Source organism: Solea senegalensis, linkage group LG18, assembly GCF_019176455.1.
Source record: "Solea senegalensis isolate Sse05_10M linkage group LG18, IFAPA_SoseM_1, whole genome shotgun sequence".
Taxonomy (NCBI): Eukaryota; Metazoa; Chordata; class Actinopteri; order Pleuronectiformes; family Soleidae; genus Solea; species Solea senegalensis.
In genome coordinates, this window is record NC_058041.1 from 8107663 (window position 1) to 8123967 (window position 16305).

The window sequence follows — 16305 nt, forward strand, 5'->3', positions numbered from 1 at the left end:
TATTGGTATGGAAAACTGTAAACGTATCAATACTGATTTCAAATCAAATTTGAAATCTAATCAAGTCAGGACCTTGAGTGAATCAGAATTAAATACATTCAGTAAAAATTAAGTAGCCCTATCAATTACTGGCAGCAAAACTTTTACAGAACAATTAGATTCAGGCTGCTGCTAAGAATTTGCTCGTGTGGACAAACACACACTGGAGCTGGAGCATGTGAATGTAGTACAGTAGTGGATTTGGAAAAGGAATGTTAGTGGCTCAGTTATTTATTTGAATGGGAAGACGTTTTTATTGATGTTTATTCTGTAGTGGAATGATTTCACTGGGTTGTTATCACTGACATCGCTGCGTGTGCACATGTTCAAACATGCGCTGCACAGTCTGTTATTAGTCAACAGCTGAAATAATCCCTTTGCTTCATCCCCCCCCTCCCCCTTTTTCTTTTTTCTTTCATAACTGTGCACAAGCAGCGGAGCCAAAACAGCATCTAACTAAATAATGATGTTTTGAGGTCGTAAAGACACATGACAAATTATCTATAGCGACGGTCTCGTATGAGACCGTGATTATAGGTTTCAATAATCAAACATAAACCTGCTTAAATGTTTATCCAGTGTGTCAGATATTGTGAGATATACTAGAAAGAAATACATAGAGAAATAGAAAAAGGCACATGGATGTGAATGAAATACTATTTTTGTCATGTTTATTACAAATTGTGAGTTGTGGACACCAACATTTTGTACATTTTCAGCTAAGCTATGACAAAGAATGTTAAAAAAAAAAAAACACAAATAATTCTCGGCCGTTGTCATTTCGTCAAAGTAGCTCGGAGAAGAAACAATGTCGGAGACTCCTGAGCTTTAGTATGAACCATAGACAGAGATGTCTCTCCATCTTCATACTGACTGTCTGCCATACAATAAAATAAAAGTGTTGACTGTTATTCTGTTATTGTTTGGCAACGTGCAGCAGCAGCAGAGCAATGCTCAGTGCTTAGTGTGGATTGCTGATGCTCTGAACTGGAATTCTGATAATGATCTGAATTATGAGGAGCCAAGTCTGGTCCTTCACTTCACTTGGCATTGTGCCTTACCGCCCGTCTCAGGTTTTAAAAGCTCTCCTCAGCACAGTTCCTCACTGTAGAACACATGTACATTTCATTTCTATCCATCCATCAACCTCAAACACTTTAACAAATGTACATTTGAATTGTTTATTTCCATCAATTCACAGAATGCAGCATGAGCGAACAGAAGAAACATCTAAATCAAATCAATATTTGGTGTGAAGGCAGGGTCGTTGGGTTGTTCCAAACAGCGTGGAGAAGTAAGCACAGATCTTCTGTGGATGTAGAATGTCTTAAATCCAGACACACTTACTGATGTTTAGATCAGGGTTCTTCCGGTTCGTGGCAATCCATCACTTCCTGAACTCCATGTTCCTAATGACATTGGCTCTATGCTTGGGGTCGTTGTCCTGCTGCAGAATAGATTTGTGGTCGATCACCTCCCTGATGGAAAGGACTGCAGGTATCTGCTTGTATTTCTCAGCTTTGCCTGGGTGAGACCTTGCAAATGTAGAATAACTACCTCGTGTTTTGTTGCTGTACTCGGTCTTGCCATCATGTATTTATGGCCTGGGTCTAGAAACTGTCTCCCATGACCCCGCCTTGGTAGTAGAGTCTGACTGTCCTTGTCCAGTTTTAATCCTCCCACTCTCAGTCAACCTACATATGAAAATGATGATCATTAGCGCATGTTACGTTCAGTTGGTTAATCATACACCTGAGTATAATCCTGTAAAATCCATGACATTATTGTGCTGCTTTGAAGGCAAAGGGTGGTCTCAGTAAATATTGATGGATTACAATTTATATTATGTTATATATTAGTCACAGTTGTTGACAATTATACAAATAATCTACGTCATAATGTGTCATATAGTGTTTATTAAGTATTTTTCATGTTGCTTAAAAATACAGAATGGATGGACTTAAAGTATAGCATTACCAATAATATTAATATTTGTAGAAAAGACGATGTAAGCCAGACAGTGTAAAGTCAAACCAAGAAAAAAACATTTGCATGTATTTAAGCTATTCATTTCATTTTTTACCACGCTGTAAGGGCGAATGTCTTCGAAACATTGAAGTTTTGAATCAACTTAAAATCTTTGAGGTTACGAATCACAATTTTTTTACATGAATAGATTCTTGTTTTTTGGACACCTCTACTGGCTGACGTCTGGTAAAGCCCCCCCATTGTCTGACTGAGCCAGTGGCTGCATGCTGACAGCAAGAACACACACACACACACACTGACTGCAGTATAGTGCGTGTTTGACGATGAACTCCGATAACATCCATCGGTTGAGTGGGGAAATGAGCTCAGCGATCAGCTTTAGCCGACAATCTGTCTACAATAACAAAGATCACGGTGCAGTCAGCACTGTACGACGCGAGGCGATACTTCAAAATGACACGAGAGGACAAATTTAGAGGAATTCGGCGTCCCCTTTTGGTTGTCTTAAAGTCAAATTTTGCAATTGTTATTACAAGTTGTATGTTAAAGAAAAAAAAAACTACATAAAACAAAACCTCATTTGGGGCTCACAATATTATAACTTTAAATGTCAAAGTGTAAAAATGGATTCATACTAATTATGGCAACAACCACCTTTTATTGGGCCTTTAAAAAACATAAATTCTGTTCTTATGAGTTTGGATTTCATGCAGTTTCTGTGATGGCTTTTATGTGTGTGTGTGTGTGTGTGTGTCTTCTAGGTAATACTGTAGGTTAATAAGCACAGTAGCACAGGGTAATTGGAGAGTGCTCATTCTATTCACTGTGGGTCTCTCTTTGACTACATGGGTGTGGCAGACTGAAGCACTGCACTGCAATCATGAAACTGGAGACGCACAGCGACACTGTCTTCCTGCCTGTCCGTCTGTCTGTCTGTCTCTACCATGTTTTTCAACCTTCTACCAAGTCTGTTGTCCCTGCTCCACCTTCAATGTACACCTTCTCCTCCCACCCCCACACTTTGATATCATCACACGGATGCACACACAGCGTATTCAGTTCCCTCTCGCAGAATCCTGCACTCAGCTTGCAGGTCGACTGCAAACTGCTTGATGTCAGTGGCTGCCAGAGAAAGACATTTAGCACGAGCTGACTGTGCACGCACGAGTAAAAGGAATGAATGCGTTTGGTCCCATATTACCGTGCCGTTCAGAAAACTGCAACTCACTATTCAGAAACAGAAGGCCTCTATAGCTGACAGTTGTGTTAATATGATCTCTTGTGCTCTATTGTACACATTTTCTATGTTTTTTTGCCCCTTGCATGAAATATTAGTGTAATTTTATCACGTTCCTAAACCTTTCACCACAACAAACCACAGAAAGTGGTAAAAATGTTGAGCTGCAATGATTTAATGATCATTTTAATTTATTACATTTTTTGGGAAAACACTTTTTTTATGTAGTGTTTGTATTTTAGATTCATATTTTTTTTAATCTCCTTATGTTAAGATGCAGCATTATGTTTTGTTTTGGTGTTGGATGAAGGGTCCGTGTGTCTTCCTTATCAAATTATTATTTAGATGCATTCGGACTTATATCATAATGAATGAACTGTATCTGACCGTATCTTTATATTATATAAAAACACACACTGACACCAGACTGACATCATCAGACAGATATAGTAAATCCCTTGGTTGTCAGTTTGGGTTTGGCAGGTTGGTTCTTCTTGGCTTGGTGTTTTACTTTTTAACAAGGAGGCCATGTTGAAGACATTTACTTTTCATTTATGTTTTGGCTCCCGTTCAGCTCCTCTCAAAGGGTTTTTCATTCTAACTTCATCCTGTTTTTTTCCAGCCTTGAGGGATTGATGCAACTTGTCCCCCGTTGCAGGGATTCATAGGGATTTGATGACACATAAATAACAGCTTCCGAGTAATATTGCAATAATATTTGTTTTATATTTCCCAAAAAAGGAATTACCCTGGAAGAGGTTATTAAAATTTGCAATTTCCGTTTTTAAATCATTCTCCATTTTTCTTTATTGCAAAGAAATATTTCTATAATTGTGTTCTTTTTTTTTACGAGACAACCAGGTTTTATTTTTCCCCTGTTTTCTCTTTACCTGAAGTGACCGCTCTTATCAGAACATTGTTATTAATGTGAACATGTTGCTCTGTTTCTTCCTGCAGACGGATACAAATGCCTGTTATCTGCGAGCAGCTCGGGCTGGAAACCTAGAGAAAGCTTTGGACTACCTGAAGAATGGAGTTGATGTCAACATATGCAATCAGGTAAAAATACACACTTCAAAAGTTCAAAAGTGAACTTCAAATTTAACATCACTGCTTGTGTTTTGTGTAGGGAAGCACTGATGTTTTCAGTGCAGTTCAAAAACCTAGTCTGTGCCACTTACAGTAGGTTCAAAGGAATACTCAAGTATTCAGTTCCCCCTGAGTCGAGAAATATCTTCATTATTCTTTTTTGTCACGTGTCCACCAGTGACACTTGGTCCGAGCCATGAGATTCCCAGAATGTAAACAGTGTCCGCCATCTTTGCTAACAGTTATGCTAACAGGACCAAGTGTCACTGGTGGGCATGTAACAAAGAAAAGAATGAAGATATTTCTCAACTCAGGAGAAACTGAGGTTGTATTTTTCAAAAATACTAGCCCTATTCTAGTAATACAAAGCTAAATGCAAATCGGTATTCCTTCCTTAAGTATTCCTTCAGGTGGTTTTGAAGCAGAGGTCGCAACGGGAATACGAAAATCACGTAAGATGATCCATCATCCGTGATAAACAGCTGATTCTGAACCATCTAGTGACACGTTCTAATCACATTCTAGGGCACATTATGTGTTAAAATATGTCAACACATATTTGATGACAATTTAGAAGAAGCTGAGCTTCCCTTGTTGTCTTTACTGATGAGGACTGATTGCTGAATCTATTCACATTCCACTCATTCACATATACTTTTTTATTGATATGGCAAATTTTCCGCTTCCCCCGTAAGTGTAAAAACCTGCAATATGATATTTTTATTTTCTGTGTTTACATGCAGGTTTTTTATACTCTTATCAAAAATGCATCCACCTGTTTGACATCTGCGTCAGGTTGTGAGACACAATTTCATCAATTAGATGTAACAAATAAACATAGAAATAAGCCCAACTGTTATTATTAAATTCATTAAAATTCCATCCATCTTCTGTTGCTTTATCCTCCACATAAGGGTCGAGGGGCACTGGTGCTAATCCCAGCTGACATAGGGTGATTGGCGGGGTTTTCCCTGGACAGGTCACCCGTCTATCACAGAGACACATATAGAGACAAACAACCATTCAGTCTCACACCTACGGCCAATTTAGAGTGACCAATTTACCTAATCCCCAAACCTGCATGTTCTTAGACTGGGGGAGGAAACTGGAGAACCTGGAGAATTTGGTAAAAATGGAATTAAAATATAATGTAAATAACTAAAATTTACTCATCACATCTCCTTCTCTTCTTTGGCTGTTTTTGCATACATATTAAACTATCACTCAGGGTGACAATGAGTCCTCAACTGTTGAAAGAAAGTGTAATTACGTCATTTAATCTTTCCTCTTGTCTTGTTTTTAAAAGCTCTGTCTCATTCTCTTTCTCCAGAATGGTCTTAACGCGCTCCATCTGGCCTCAAAGGAGGGACATGTGGAAGTGGTGGCTGAACTCATTAAGCACGGCGCCAACGTGGACGCAACCACCAAGGTGTGTGCCGCTACACACACTCACTCACGCTGTCTATACATGAATTCACACCACACGCTGGAGTCTGCTGCGTCAGCTTCGTCTCAAAGTCACATTGCCTAAGCAGTGTGAAGAGATAAATGGCTGCGTGTTATCACAGAGGTGTTTCCTATAAATTAGGTGGTGCCTTTTAGAATGATGTGACAGTGAATCTCTCCTGTAGAGCCATTAGTAATGTATGGTTGGAAAAAAAAAGTTTTGCTGTCCTTGGGACATTTGAGGCTTATTTTAACCATAAAAGGGCCAGAAAATGTCCTGTGAGTAAGTGCTTTTGCCTGTTTTTTCAAAATACTGCATGTTAAAATAGTTTTTAACAATTAGAAATGAAGAAAAACAAAAAGGTTTATTTGAAAAACAAAACACTGTAGTTGTACAGGCCAAAAAATGGAAACTATTTACATGCATTTTCCTATACTCTCTCCTCTCTGGTGACAAAGATTCTGTTTCGCCAGCTTCCTGCAACACTGAGTGAAATTACCTAAAAGTAATAAACTTATTAACTTCTCAGTTTTCAGAAACCGTTGGAAGTTTTCCAATAGCACAAAACTTCACGTAATTACGGTAACGCAAAGTGCACTTGTGCAAACGTGTCATCTGCAATACCCTTTGACACCAATAAAGGGTTTAAAAAAGAATGTACAAAGTAGAAAAAAGCCACTTATTTCTCCTTAAAATGGAGCTGTGGAGATCTGAACACATCTGAAAGATCACTATATCGACTTGTGAGAATATGTCACAGTATGCACACATCCTCCATTCATGATAGGATTAGTGCTGTGAAAGTGTTGCTTTCCTGTTCCCCTGTAATGCAGTCGGTCTGGTAAAATGCACTCATGTGGCAGGTTCAAGTGCACTGAAAGGTGAAGCATGAGAAGGGAAGGGAGATACAGCAGTTCACATTCAGGAATGGGGGAGTGTATATGTGGAGGCTCCAGTGGCAGCAGGAATGACAACAGGGCAGCAGCTGCTACTTGCCGGAGCTAACATGAATACAACAGGTGCCTCCGTGACAGGCTCAGTACGCGGCTCACTCTCACGCAAACTTTGTCTCAAGCTGTGTCTCTCTTCGTCCTCGCTGTGTTTGTCGCTCACATTTTCACTCGTACAGTCTACAGTAACATAATCTGTCCTTCACCCAAGACTGCACTCCACTTCCCACTCCTCTTTGCCTTATAACCTTTCAGTCACAAAGTCTCACTTATATGGAACAGAAAGTGAACATGACTCCACACACACTGTGGTCCAGGAGGTAGTGTGGGTCGTCCTCTAACGAGAGGGTCAGTGACTCAATCTCCGGCTTCTCTGGGGCCTCATTTATAAAGCTGTGCGTAGGTACGCCTGAAAAGTTGACGTAGGAAGCACAGGATTTGTTTACCCAAAAAAAAAATTATTTGGATTTATAAAACCATGCGCGCACACTTCCCATACCAGTTTCTCTTTATCACAACCATCTCGTAATGCTGCACAGCTTTTGTGGGCTTCACCCCAGATTATAATTCGACATTAGTCGTGTTAAACAGTTTCCGGTTATTCATCCTTCTGCCATCGGAGTCGCAGTTTCTCCTCTCGCTGAATGTAAATGTGCGTATGCATGGACACGATTACCCATAAAAAAAACGCACATTTTCTCCCAAACGCATTCTTTTGTGCGTACGCAAGCTGTATAAATGAGGCCCCTGGTCTTTTTGGGTAAGACGTTGAACCTCCAATTTGCACTCTGAATGGGTGTAAATGAAGTGTGATAAAGCACAGGTATATAATAGCTGTGATGTGTGAACCTAACACACTTTCTGTCATTATGGGAATACCAATATGGGAAAAAGTACTATCAATACAAGAGTTTGAATAACAACAACAACAAATCCTGGAATCCCACACTCTGCCGTAAAGGATGTAGAAGTGCTGCAAACACTTTTCAAATAAGGGCTATAGTGATTAAAAAGGGAAAACTTCCAGTGTAAAACAAAAAAAAATTAATGGTTAGATTTAAGCCTTCTCCCTTTTAGTCTTTTCGTAAATGTTATTTTCAGACCTCAGAGACCAAATGTTTTGATTGTGTTTTTGTTCATGTTTTTTAAGCAGAAAGGAAACACAGCCCTCCACATAGCGTCTCTTGCCGGACAGACGGACGTGGTGAAGCAGCTTGTCACTCACGGAGGCAACGTCAACGCGCAGTCTCAGGTAAAACACACACTCACAGGCTTCAGTTCGTTTGGACAACCTGAAAAATACTTAAGCCCTTCATTTTAACCCAAGCGCATTCCAAATCTTACCCTAAACTTCACCAGTTTCTCAGAAATGAAGGTCTGCCTCATTAGGACCAGGTTTTTTTGGTCTCTGTGAGTACTGGACTACTGGTCATAAAAGACAATGCATTTGAGCTTTTTCTGCCTCATGTCCTTGGTCTTACTCACGTTTTGACCGTCAATTTTTTAAGTAAATACATTAGGACCGAAGATCCGTTGCTGCAGCAACGCGACAACAAACATGAAGTAGAGAAGAGGAGGAAGAGTCATTTTTGCATGCTGAAATAATTTTTGGATCAACTTGTTGAGTTTTAATGGCACCTCTCTCACACACACACACACACACACACACATGCAGACTGGTTTTGCATTCTTTGTGTGGACACTCATAGACATAATAAATTCCCTAGCCCATACCCTACCCATAAAACCAGGTCTTAATCCTCAAAAAACCTGTTAAATGTGTATGGGCCAGCTAAAATGTCCTCACAAAGATAGGTTTGCTTGATGCTTGGTCCACACAGCTTAAAGAAATGTACACACACACACACATAGTCTGGTTGCCATGACTTCATTACATTGACTTACATTTCCTTTAACCTTAACTTTAACCTCTACCGGCATAACCTTAACCAGAACCTACTATAAAACATGTCTTCACCTTAAAATATAATAATTGACATTATTGGGACTTGCTTTTTGTCCCCATAAGGAAGACAGGTCCCCATGATGTGACTGTGTAAACAGATTTAGGTCCCCACAACATGAGTGCGCACACACACAGAGAGAGTTCTAGATCCGTTCCTATCTTTGCTCTTATCAGGTGTGAGTTATGTATGGAGGTGACAGTATGTACTTCACGACGAGGGCTCAGGAAAAGTGAACTTAAAAACACACACGGAAACACATCCTTCACTACCGCTGAGGTCACAGAGTGTGCTGTAAAAAACTCGTAGATAAATATCATGATACAGCATTTTCAGAAATCCCACTCTGTGACTCTTTATGGATTAAAAACCCCTGGTGGCAGAACCCCCTGTAGAATGCAGAAAATCCTTTAAAGCCAATATTGCCACGTCCTTAGTGATTTTCTTCATTTTATTGAATTTGCGTTAGGATAAAATGTCCATTTATCTTTACAGTGTGTTACACGTGAAGAAGAGCAAGAGACTCTTCATCATTATTCGTGGCAATGTCCTGTTATCTAAGCGAAACACTGGTACTTAATGTTTCTCATTATGTGGATCACGCTCCTCCTTTGTGCCCCAGGTCATACTTACTTTATGTATTCCCTGCTGTACGTGACTTGTTGTCAAAAGAAAAAGATTTGTGTTGTCTGCACGTTAAATATACAAATGCTGTGCGATGGGAAAAATCCCCAAGCTTGTGGAGAAACTTTCAATCCAAAGATTTGGGATGTGGGGATGTTATTTCTTTTAATTTAATTTTAATCTCTTATCTATTTGTGTTCCTGCTCACCACTTATGTTTAGTTTGCCTTTTGTTGTATTAAATCTTTCATATTTTTCTTTTTAATCTCACCACTATACAGTATGTATAGGTGTACAGTATTTATCTGTTTGTGCACATTTCTCTTTGCATTTGATTACTGAGGAAGAAATTAAGGCAAATAAAGTGGGATAATTTTTAACAACAGTGATTATTTATAATCATATAAACTGTGTTTTACAAGCAGGATGTCGTAATTATAAAATTCCTCTTACTCGTTAAATCAAATATAGAGTAAATCACAGAGGGGAGGTCTGGATTCGGACTGTTTAGTCTCAGACGTGAGCAGCTGTCTGTGTTTTGTCCTCGCGCCCCGTCATCATGCCGGTGATTACACGTGTGACCCCGCGTGTTGTTTTATCCTCTTTTCCAGAATGGCTTCACTCCGCTCTACATGGCGGCGCAGGAGAACCACTTGGACGTGGTGCAGTTCTTACTGGACAACGGCTCCAGTCAGAGCATCGCCACCGAGGTAAATAAACAAAAGCACAACCGATAACACACTTGTGCACTTAACGACTGGTCGCACACACACACACTGCTCTTTATCCCAGCCCTCGTGCAGCCACCCTGTAATTACACTGCAGCGTCATGACCAGCAGACTGTTTGCTGTAAATGGTAAATAGGTGCCTGACAAACGTGGCTCATTTAGCAGACAACACAGAAAACTGAAAAAAAAATGTGTTGATAATTCCAAAATTTGTCTCCTCTATCCCACTGTTGTTGTTATGTATAGTATTTAGGGTTGTGACCGTCACTGTCTCTCTCTGCACCTGTCTGTGTTGTGTATACTGTATCTACTAAAGCTGCATCTATCTCAACCAAATTATTCTTCTCTGCCTCCTTCTCCACTCACTGTTCACTGCCTCCCCGCTGTAAATGAATTATTCACGTGTCTGGACCACGTTTTCAAGCAACTCCCGGTGTTTAATAATTCATATTTCAGCATTTCAGAGATTCCTTTGTTTCCCTTCTGCTATTATCTCGATGACACAATGGACTACGATGTATTCAATATGTTGTTTGATAAAGCTCAGTTACAATCAAGGTGATTGTTCACGTCGTGTTTATTTCAAGTTGTCTTACTGTGGTTTTATTTCAGTCTGGTGACCTCTTGCTGTGTCATTGCAAGTCTTCAGATTGGCTTTTGTGCCTCGTTGTTTGCCTCTGCTGCTCGTTTGTGTCGAGGTATTTTTAGGACATTGAGCTGACTTTGTGTCTCCTCCTGAATCCCTAATGGATCAGATGAAACAGCGGGGCACATTTGGATAGTTGACGACTGAAAAAAATATTGCTTTGAAGATTGCCCGGGAGAGAGAGTGTGTGTGTGTGTGTGTGTGTGTCTTGCAGATGTCTGGATCAGACCATGAGTGTGTTCATTAGCATGTGAGTGTGTGTTTGTTTATCTCTGTTCTAGTTTTAACGTGGACTCTTTCTCCGTGGGGAGATTCTGCTTTGATGTGTGGTGGGCAATGCTGAGCTGGATTTACCCAGAGAGTCAGCATCCTTGACAGCACACACACACACACACACACACACACACACACAGGCTGTTTTTCAGGACTTCAGAGGACATTACATTGACTTAACACCTAAGCCTCAAAATGCAAAATGTCCGTCTGGACTTTTTTTGCTTATTGTTCCCACCAAAGGGCCAGAAAATATCCTGTGAGTAAATGCTTTTGCCCATTTTTCCAGAATAACTGTCACTATCTTGCATTATTTACAATTTACTGCATGTTAAAGTAGTGTATTAACAATTTAAAATGATGTGCTTTCAGAAACCGTTTTTTCCTGTAGCACAAACCGGCCGCGTGATTACGGTAACGCAAAGTACGCTTGCGCAAACGTGTCGTCTGCGATACGCTCTGTGTTAAGGGGTTGAATTAATTTCCTGGAGACTCACTCTAACGTTGACCATAACTACTACAGGCCTAACCCCAACCTTAACCTCATCCTAATCTTAAAATGTAATCATTTACGTTACGAGAGCTTGATTTTTGTCTCCATGAGGAAGACAATTCCCCATAATGTGACTGTGTAGAAGACTGGAAACACACACACACACACACACACACACTCATGCTGCTGCTGCTACTCGCCTCTGTTTTGTTTGTAATTCATCACTGTCTCTGTAAATCAATAATGTGCATGAGCTTATTTATGTGTGCACACACCACACCTACACTTCTATATTACTGTGCTACTCAATTCATGTGCTAATCGGTTTCTTGACGATTAAAGAAATAGTATAAAATCAAAATGGTATGAACATATTTACAGATTTCCATTAACGGCTTTCCTCATATCCTCTGCTGTACTTTGTTGTGCTTTGCTAACGCACCTTTTAAAGGTAGTAACACACCAATTTAAACACGGATACACAGAGAAGTTGCCTCCGTACAAAACAATGTTATAATTGAGACAAAAAGAAAACAATATAAACACCATAAGAAATAACAAGGACGTCTTTATAAATTAGGTTTGAAGATGAAGTGGTAACAGCTGCCCGACGACTCAAAAAACTTAAAATAAAATGAAGCGCCGCATTATATTCACACAGATTTCTGTGAGTAAATAAACGACGATGTGAAAACATTGTTGACACATGGAAAAGGTGTGATTTAAGTCAGCGTCAGGTTATTTTGGCTGACATTCAGCACCCACATGGCTCATAATATGCATCTGACTGCCAACAGTGACGTCATTGTCTCTGTTTGTGCTGGTCCACAGGACGGTTTCACTCCCCTTGCCGTGGCGTTGCAGCAGGGCCATGACCAGGTGGTCTCCCTTCTACTGGAAAACGACACCAAGGGGAAGGTCCGCCTCCCGGCGCTGCACATTGCCGCGCGAAAGGATGACACCAAAGCCGCTGCCCTCCTCCTGCAGAACGACCACAACGCAGATGTGGAGTCCAAGGTACGGTCGCGGTGTGACGGGCGGGACTGCAGATCCCATCTGTGTGCAAGCATGTGTAGAAGATGTTGTTAATGTCAAAGGAAAGAAGACGGAGTTGTCTTTGTGAGGTGGAAACGATAGTAAAAGAACAAAAAGGACATGGAGAGTCTCAGTCCTTCTTGCAGTTGTATGGACCTCTGAGTGGTTGTCTTTTAGTTCTTGTCATTTTTCTCCTGCCATATTCATGCTCATCCTACAGCTTGGTGCCGCCATGGTGTTGTTGTTGTTATTATTGTTGTGGTGCACTAACCACCCCATTCTCTCCTCCTCCTCCTCCTCCTCCTCCTGTTCTCTCTATTTGTTTACCCTTCCACTCCCCTCTTTCCCTTCTAGATGATGGTGAATAGAACAACCGAGGTACATGTCTTCTCTTCTCTTCTCTCTTCTCTTCTCTTCTCTTCTCTTCTCTCTCCTCTCTCCTCTCTCCTCCTCCTCTCCTCTCCTCTCTCCCTCTCCTCTCCTCTCCTCCTCTCCCTCTCCTCTCCTCTCTCCTCTCCTCTCCTCTCCTCTCCTCTGTTCACTCATGGTCACCACTGCAAAGCCTTCTGTCTGCTGGCATGAATCCTTAATGCTGGCATGAATGCTTTTGCTGCTCACCGTGCTTCACCCTTGTATACCTGTTCCCAGAGCCTGCATCATGTTTTGACGTTGCTCTGTGAATACACAGCAGTTTGCTGCTCTGGGGCAGAAATATAATGAACAGCAGTAGACTTTCATTTACATTAAGAACTCCTAAAGCCTTGGAAACCATTTCCCGTTCAATAATAAATATCTAAATGGGATTATTTTGACAGATCATATGTTTTACATCATTATTCTCATTTTCATTAAAAAAAAAACATTTCAAATGATCACTGTGTGATATTTATGCTGTTAAATTAAAACAATTCTCCAACTCTTATTTTGCTACTATCAGCACTTTCTGTAGATTTTACATTTAATCCAAAAAAAAAGTCTACGCACAGCGTTGAGCTGTATTTGAACATAAATCAGGAGAACAGAACTAACTCTGTCTAACTGCAAAAACACAATGTAGAGGACAAACACGTGATGTAATCATGGATTTCAAATGACTAAAAGTGCTGTTATTGCCAGGTCAAGTCTCAGTGTCTGTGGCTTTTTTTTTTTTTTTGCTTTTTTTAATCCTGACTTCCCTGTCTCCAGCCACGGCGGCAGCTCTCTGTAATGAGATCCTAATCGGATCAAAACAATGTTTAGGACATCTATCAACAAGAATCAGTTCTTGTGTTGCCTGCTCCTCTCGAGTGCCGGCTCTGTTGGAGTTTAACCGTATTTCAGTCATGCAGGAGATAGAATTTATTTGCTGTAGCTTCATTTTAATGTGGCCGGAGCCTGTGATCACCACACTGAGACTCTCGTCAATGAGAACAACTTTAACTGAGCTGTTATTGGACTGAATTTGAACAAACGTTGTCTTGTGAACTCATGAACCTTCCTGCTTTTATTTAAACAAAAGAAAAATGCAACCTATATTTACAAATTGCTCACACCTCTCAGACCTTACAGTGCACCATCATCATAGGGTTTTATGTTAAACTGCAAGTTGATTTCCTCTTCAAAGCTGTCAAATAAAGCGAGCTTTTAACTTGCACTGATGCACACTCACCTGCATGTGTGTTCTCGACTTTATTTTTGTCCTGTCACATGAAATCGTGTCACCACACTGAGACATTTTATTGGACAGCCAAATGAGTAAAGTGTGCATGGTTTTCATTTGACAGGAGGTTATTGTGCTCTTATGTTTACTTTCTATTTTGATGTATCCACACCGAACCTAAACACTGAATAGTTGTGGTGCACTTGTACAAGAGAAAGAGAAATACACTGTGCTCATTCATGTTTTTATCTAAGCATGTTCAAGCTATTCTTTGTCCTGGTCGACTGCGCTCTGTTTATCCTGCTGCTGTATGTGATGCCCCATCATGCTTTGCTCACGACTCATGGCGAGGCATTGTTTACCTCCTTTTACCCGCTTGTTAAGAGATCCCCATTTTGCTTTTGACTTTTCCCTCGCAGAGTGGGTTCACTCCTCTTCACATTGCGGCTCACTACGGCAACATCAACGTTGCGACTCTGCTGCTGAACAGAGGGGCAGCCGTGGACTTCAAGGCAAGGGTAGGTACCAAAAAAATAAAAAACACTGGACTGTGTCTCACCAACAGGTATTGTGAGCGTATTCTGCGATTATTTTTTAAGTAATAAAAAATCTCTCTCTTTCTCTCTCCACAGAATGACATCACGCCGCTACATGTAGCCTCCAAACGCGGGAATAGCAACATGGTGCGACTGCTGCTGGAGAGGGGGGCCAAGATAGATGCACGGACCAAGGTTTCTCACACAAAAGATATCATTTTATTTAAACACTGATTTACTTTCATAAAGTGGCGGTATTGAACAGACAGATCAAGTGATCTCCTTTATAGGCATGGGACGATTATCCTCACCAAATTAATTGCGATTAACAGTATTATTGCAATGGCTGAAAAAGTGTGTTTTAATATTAGTGTAAAACATAATAAAGTATAATATAAGTAATCTAAGAAGCCCTCTGTCTGCTCTTGTGGTGGTCGGAAGCATTTTTTCTTTGTGAAATTCATAGATCATAGATGATGAATGAATGAATGAAGGAACCGAGGAAAGATGCAGCTCCCCACATTAAACACATTAAGAGTCACTCACGTGACATATTGATGTTTTTCTTCATTCACGATTAACACGATAATAGAAATTCAAAACGATTAACTCACTGTAAGTGCTTTTAATCCCGATAAGTGATAATATCATATATTATATCATATATTCTCACATCACATCAGTGTTTTTTTTTTTGTTTTTTTTTACATATTCCTTCAAATGAAATGAAATGAAAGTGAATATAAACTCAAGTCATCTTGTAACTTTGTGGCACTGCAGGACGGTCTGACCCCTCTCCACTGTGGAGCCAGGAGTGGTCATGAGCAGGTGGTGGAGATGCTGTTGGACAGAGGAGCTCCAATTATGTCAAAGACCAAGGTACAGCTTTCTACTTGTCGTCGGCCCCGTGTTGTGTCTTGTATCCTCTCTACTTTTCGCACAAGCCACGAGCCGTCGTTTGGTACATCAGCTTCTCCTGCGTTCTCCCTTCCAGAACGGTTTGTCTCCCCTTCACATGGCGACACAGGGCGACCACCTCAACTGTGTTCAGCTGCTGCTGCACCACGAGGTGCCCGTGGATGACGTAACCAACGATTACTTGACGGCGCTGCACGTCGCTGCCCATTGCGGACACTACAAGGTGGCAAAGGTCATCGTGGACAAGAAGGCCAACCCCAATGCCAAGGCACTGGTGAGGATATGTGTCCAGTGTGTGTTCAGTGATTAGTCATATTCATAGACGTGCTTGCATGTTGTAAGGGCTTATAATCCCACCGCTGCCAGAATCTTTTCTTTAGGGTAGCCTGTGGCCAAGTGGAGAGGGAACTTGGCTTGTATCCGGAAGGTCGCCGGTTCAAGTCCCCACCAGGTCGAAAGGGCTGGGGTACAGTGCTACTCAGTGTGGCAGCCCACTGCTCCTAATTCTAGGATGGGTGAAAATGCAGAGTATAATTTCTCTAAGGGGATTAATAAAGTTTCTAAAATTAAAAAAAACATATATTAAAACTATCCTTTTTTTGTTCTTTATGAGAGGGTGCAAACATCGATGACAAGAGAGGAGACTCATTAATAGGATCGTATTGTTTGTATTATACAGAATGTCTTTGTTTTGTTCC

General features: G+C 40.7%; 1 protein-coding gene across 9 annotated transcripts in view; it reads left to right on the plus strand.

The window, feature by feature from the left end:
* The window catches only part of LOC122759052 (ankyrin-3-like), an 86532-nt gene that overhangs the window by 19181 nt on the left and 51046 nt on the right, over positions 1 to 16305 (plus strand). For 6 of the 9 annotated variants that reach the window (XM_044013533.1, XM_044013536.1, XM_044013537.1 and 3 more), the window contains exons 2-10: positions 4223 to 4324; positions 5685 to 5783; positions 7905 to 8003; positions 9950 to 10048; positions 12311 to 12496; positions 14573 to 14671; positions 14786 to 14884; positions 15470 to 15568; positions 15684 to 15881. In XM_044013533.1, coding sequence (XP_043869468.1) covers positions 4223 to 4324; positions 5685 to 5783; positions 7905 to 8003; positions 9950 to 10048; positions 12311 to 12496; positions 14573 to 14671; positions 14786 to 14884; positions 15470 to 15568; positions 15684 to 15881 — 1080 coding nt within the window. Of the gene's footprint in view, positions 1 to 4222; positions 4325 to 5684; positions 5784 to 7901; positions 8004 to 9949; positions 10049 to 12310; positions 12497 to 12868; positions 12893 to 14572; positions 14672 to 14785; positions 14885 to 15469; positions 15569 to 15683; positions 15882 to 16305 lie in introns of all 9 variants that reach the window. The other 3 variants (XM_044013534.1, XM_044013535.1, XM_044013532.1) reach the window with 2 other exon arrangements.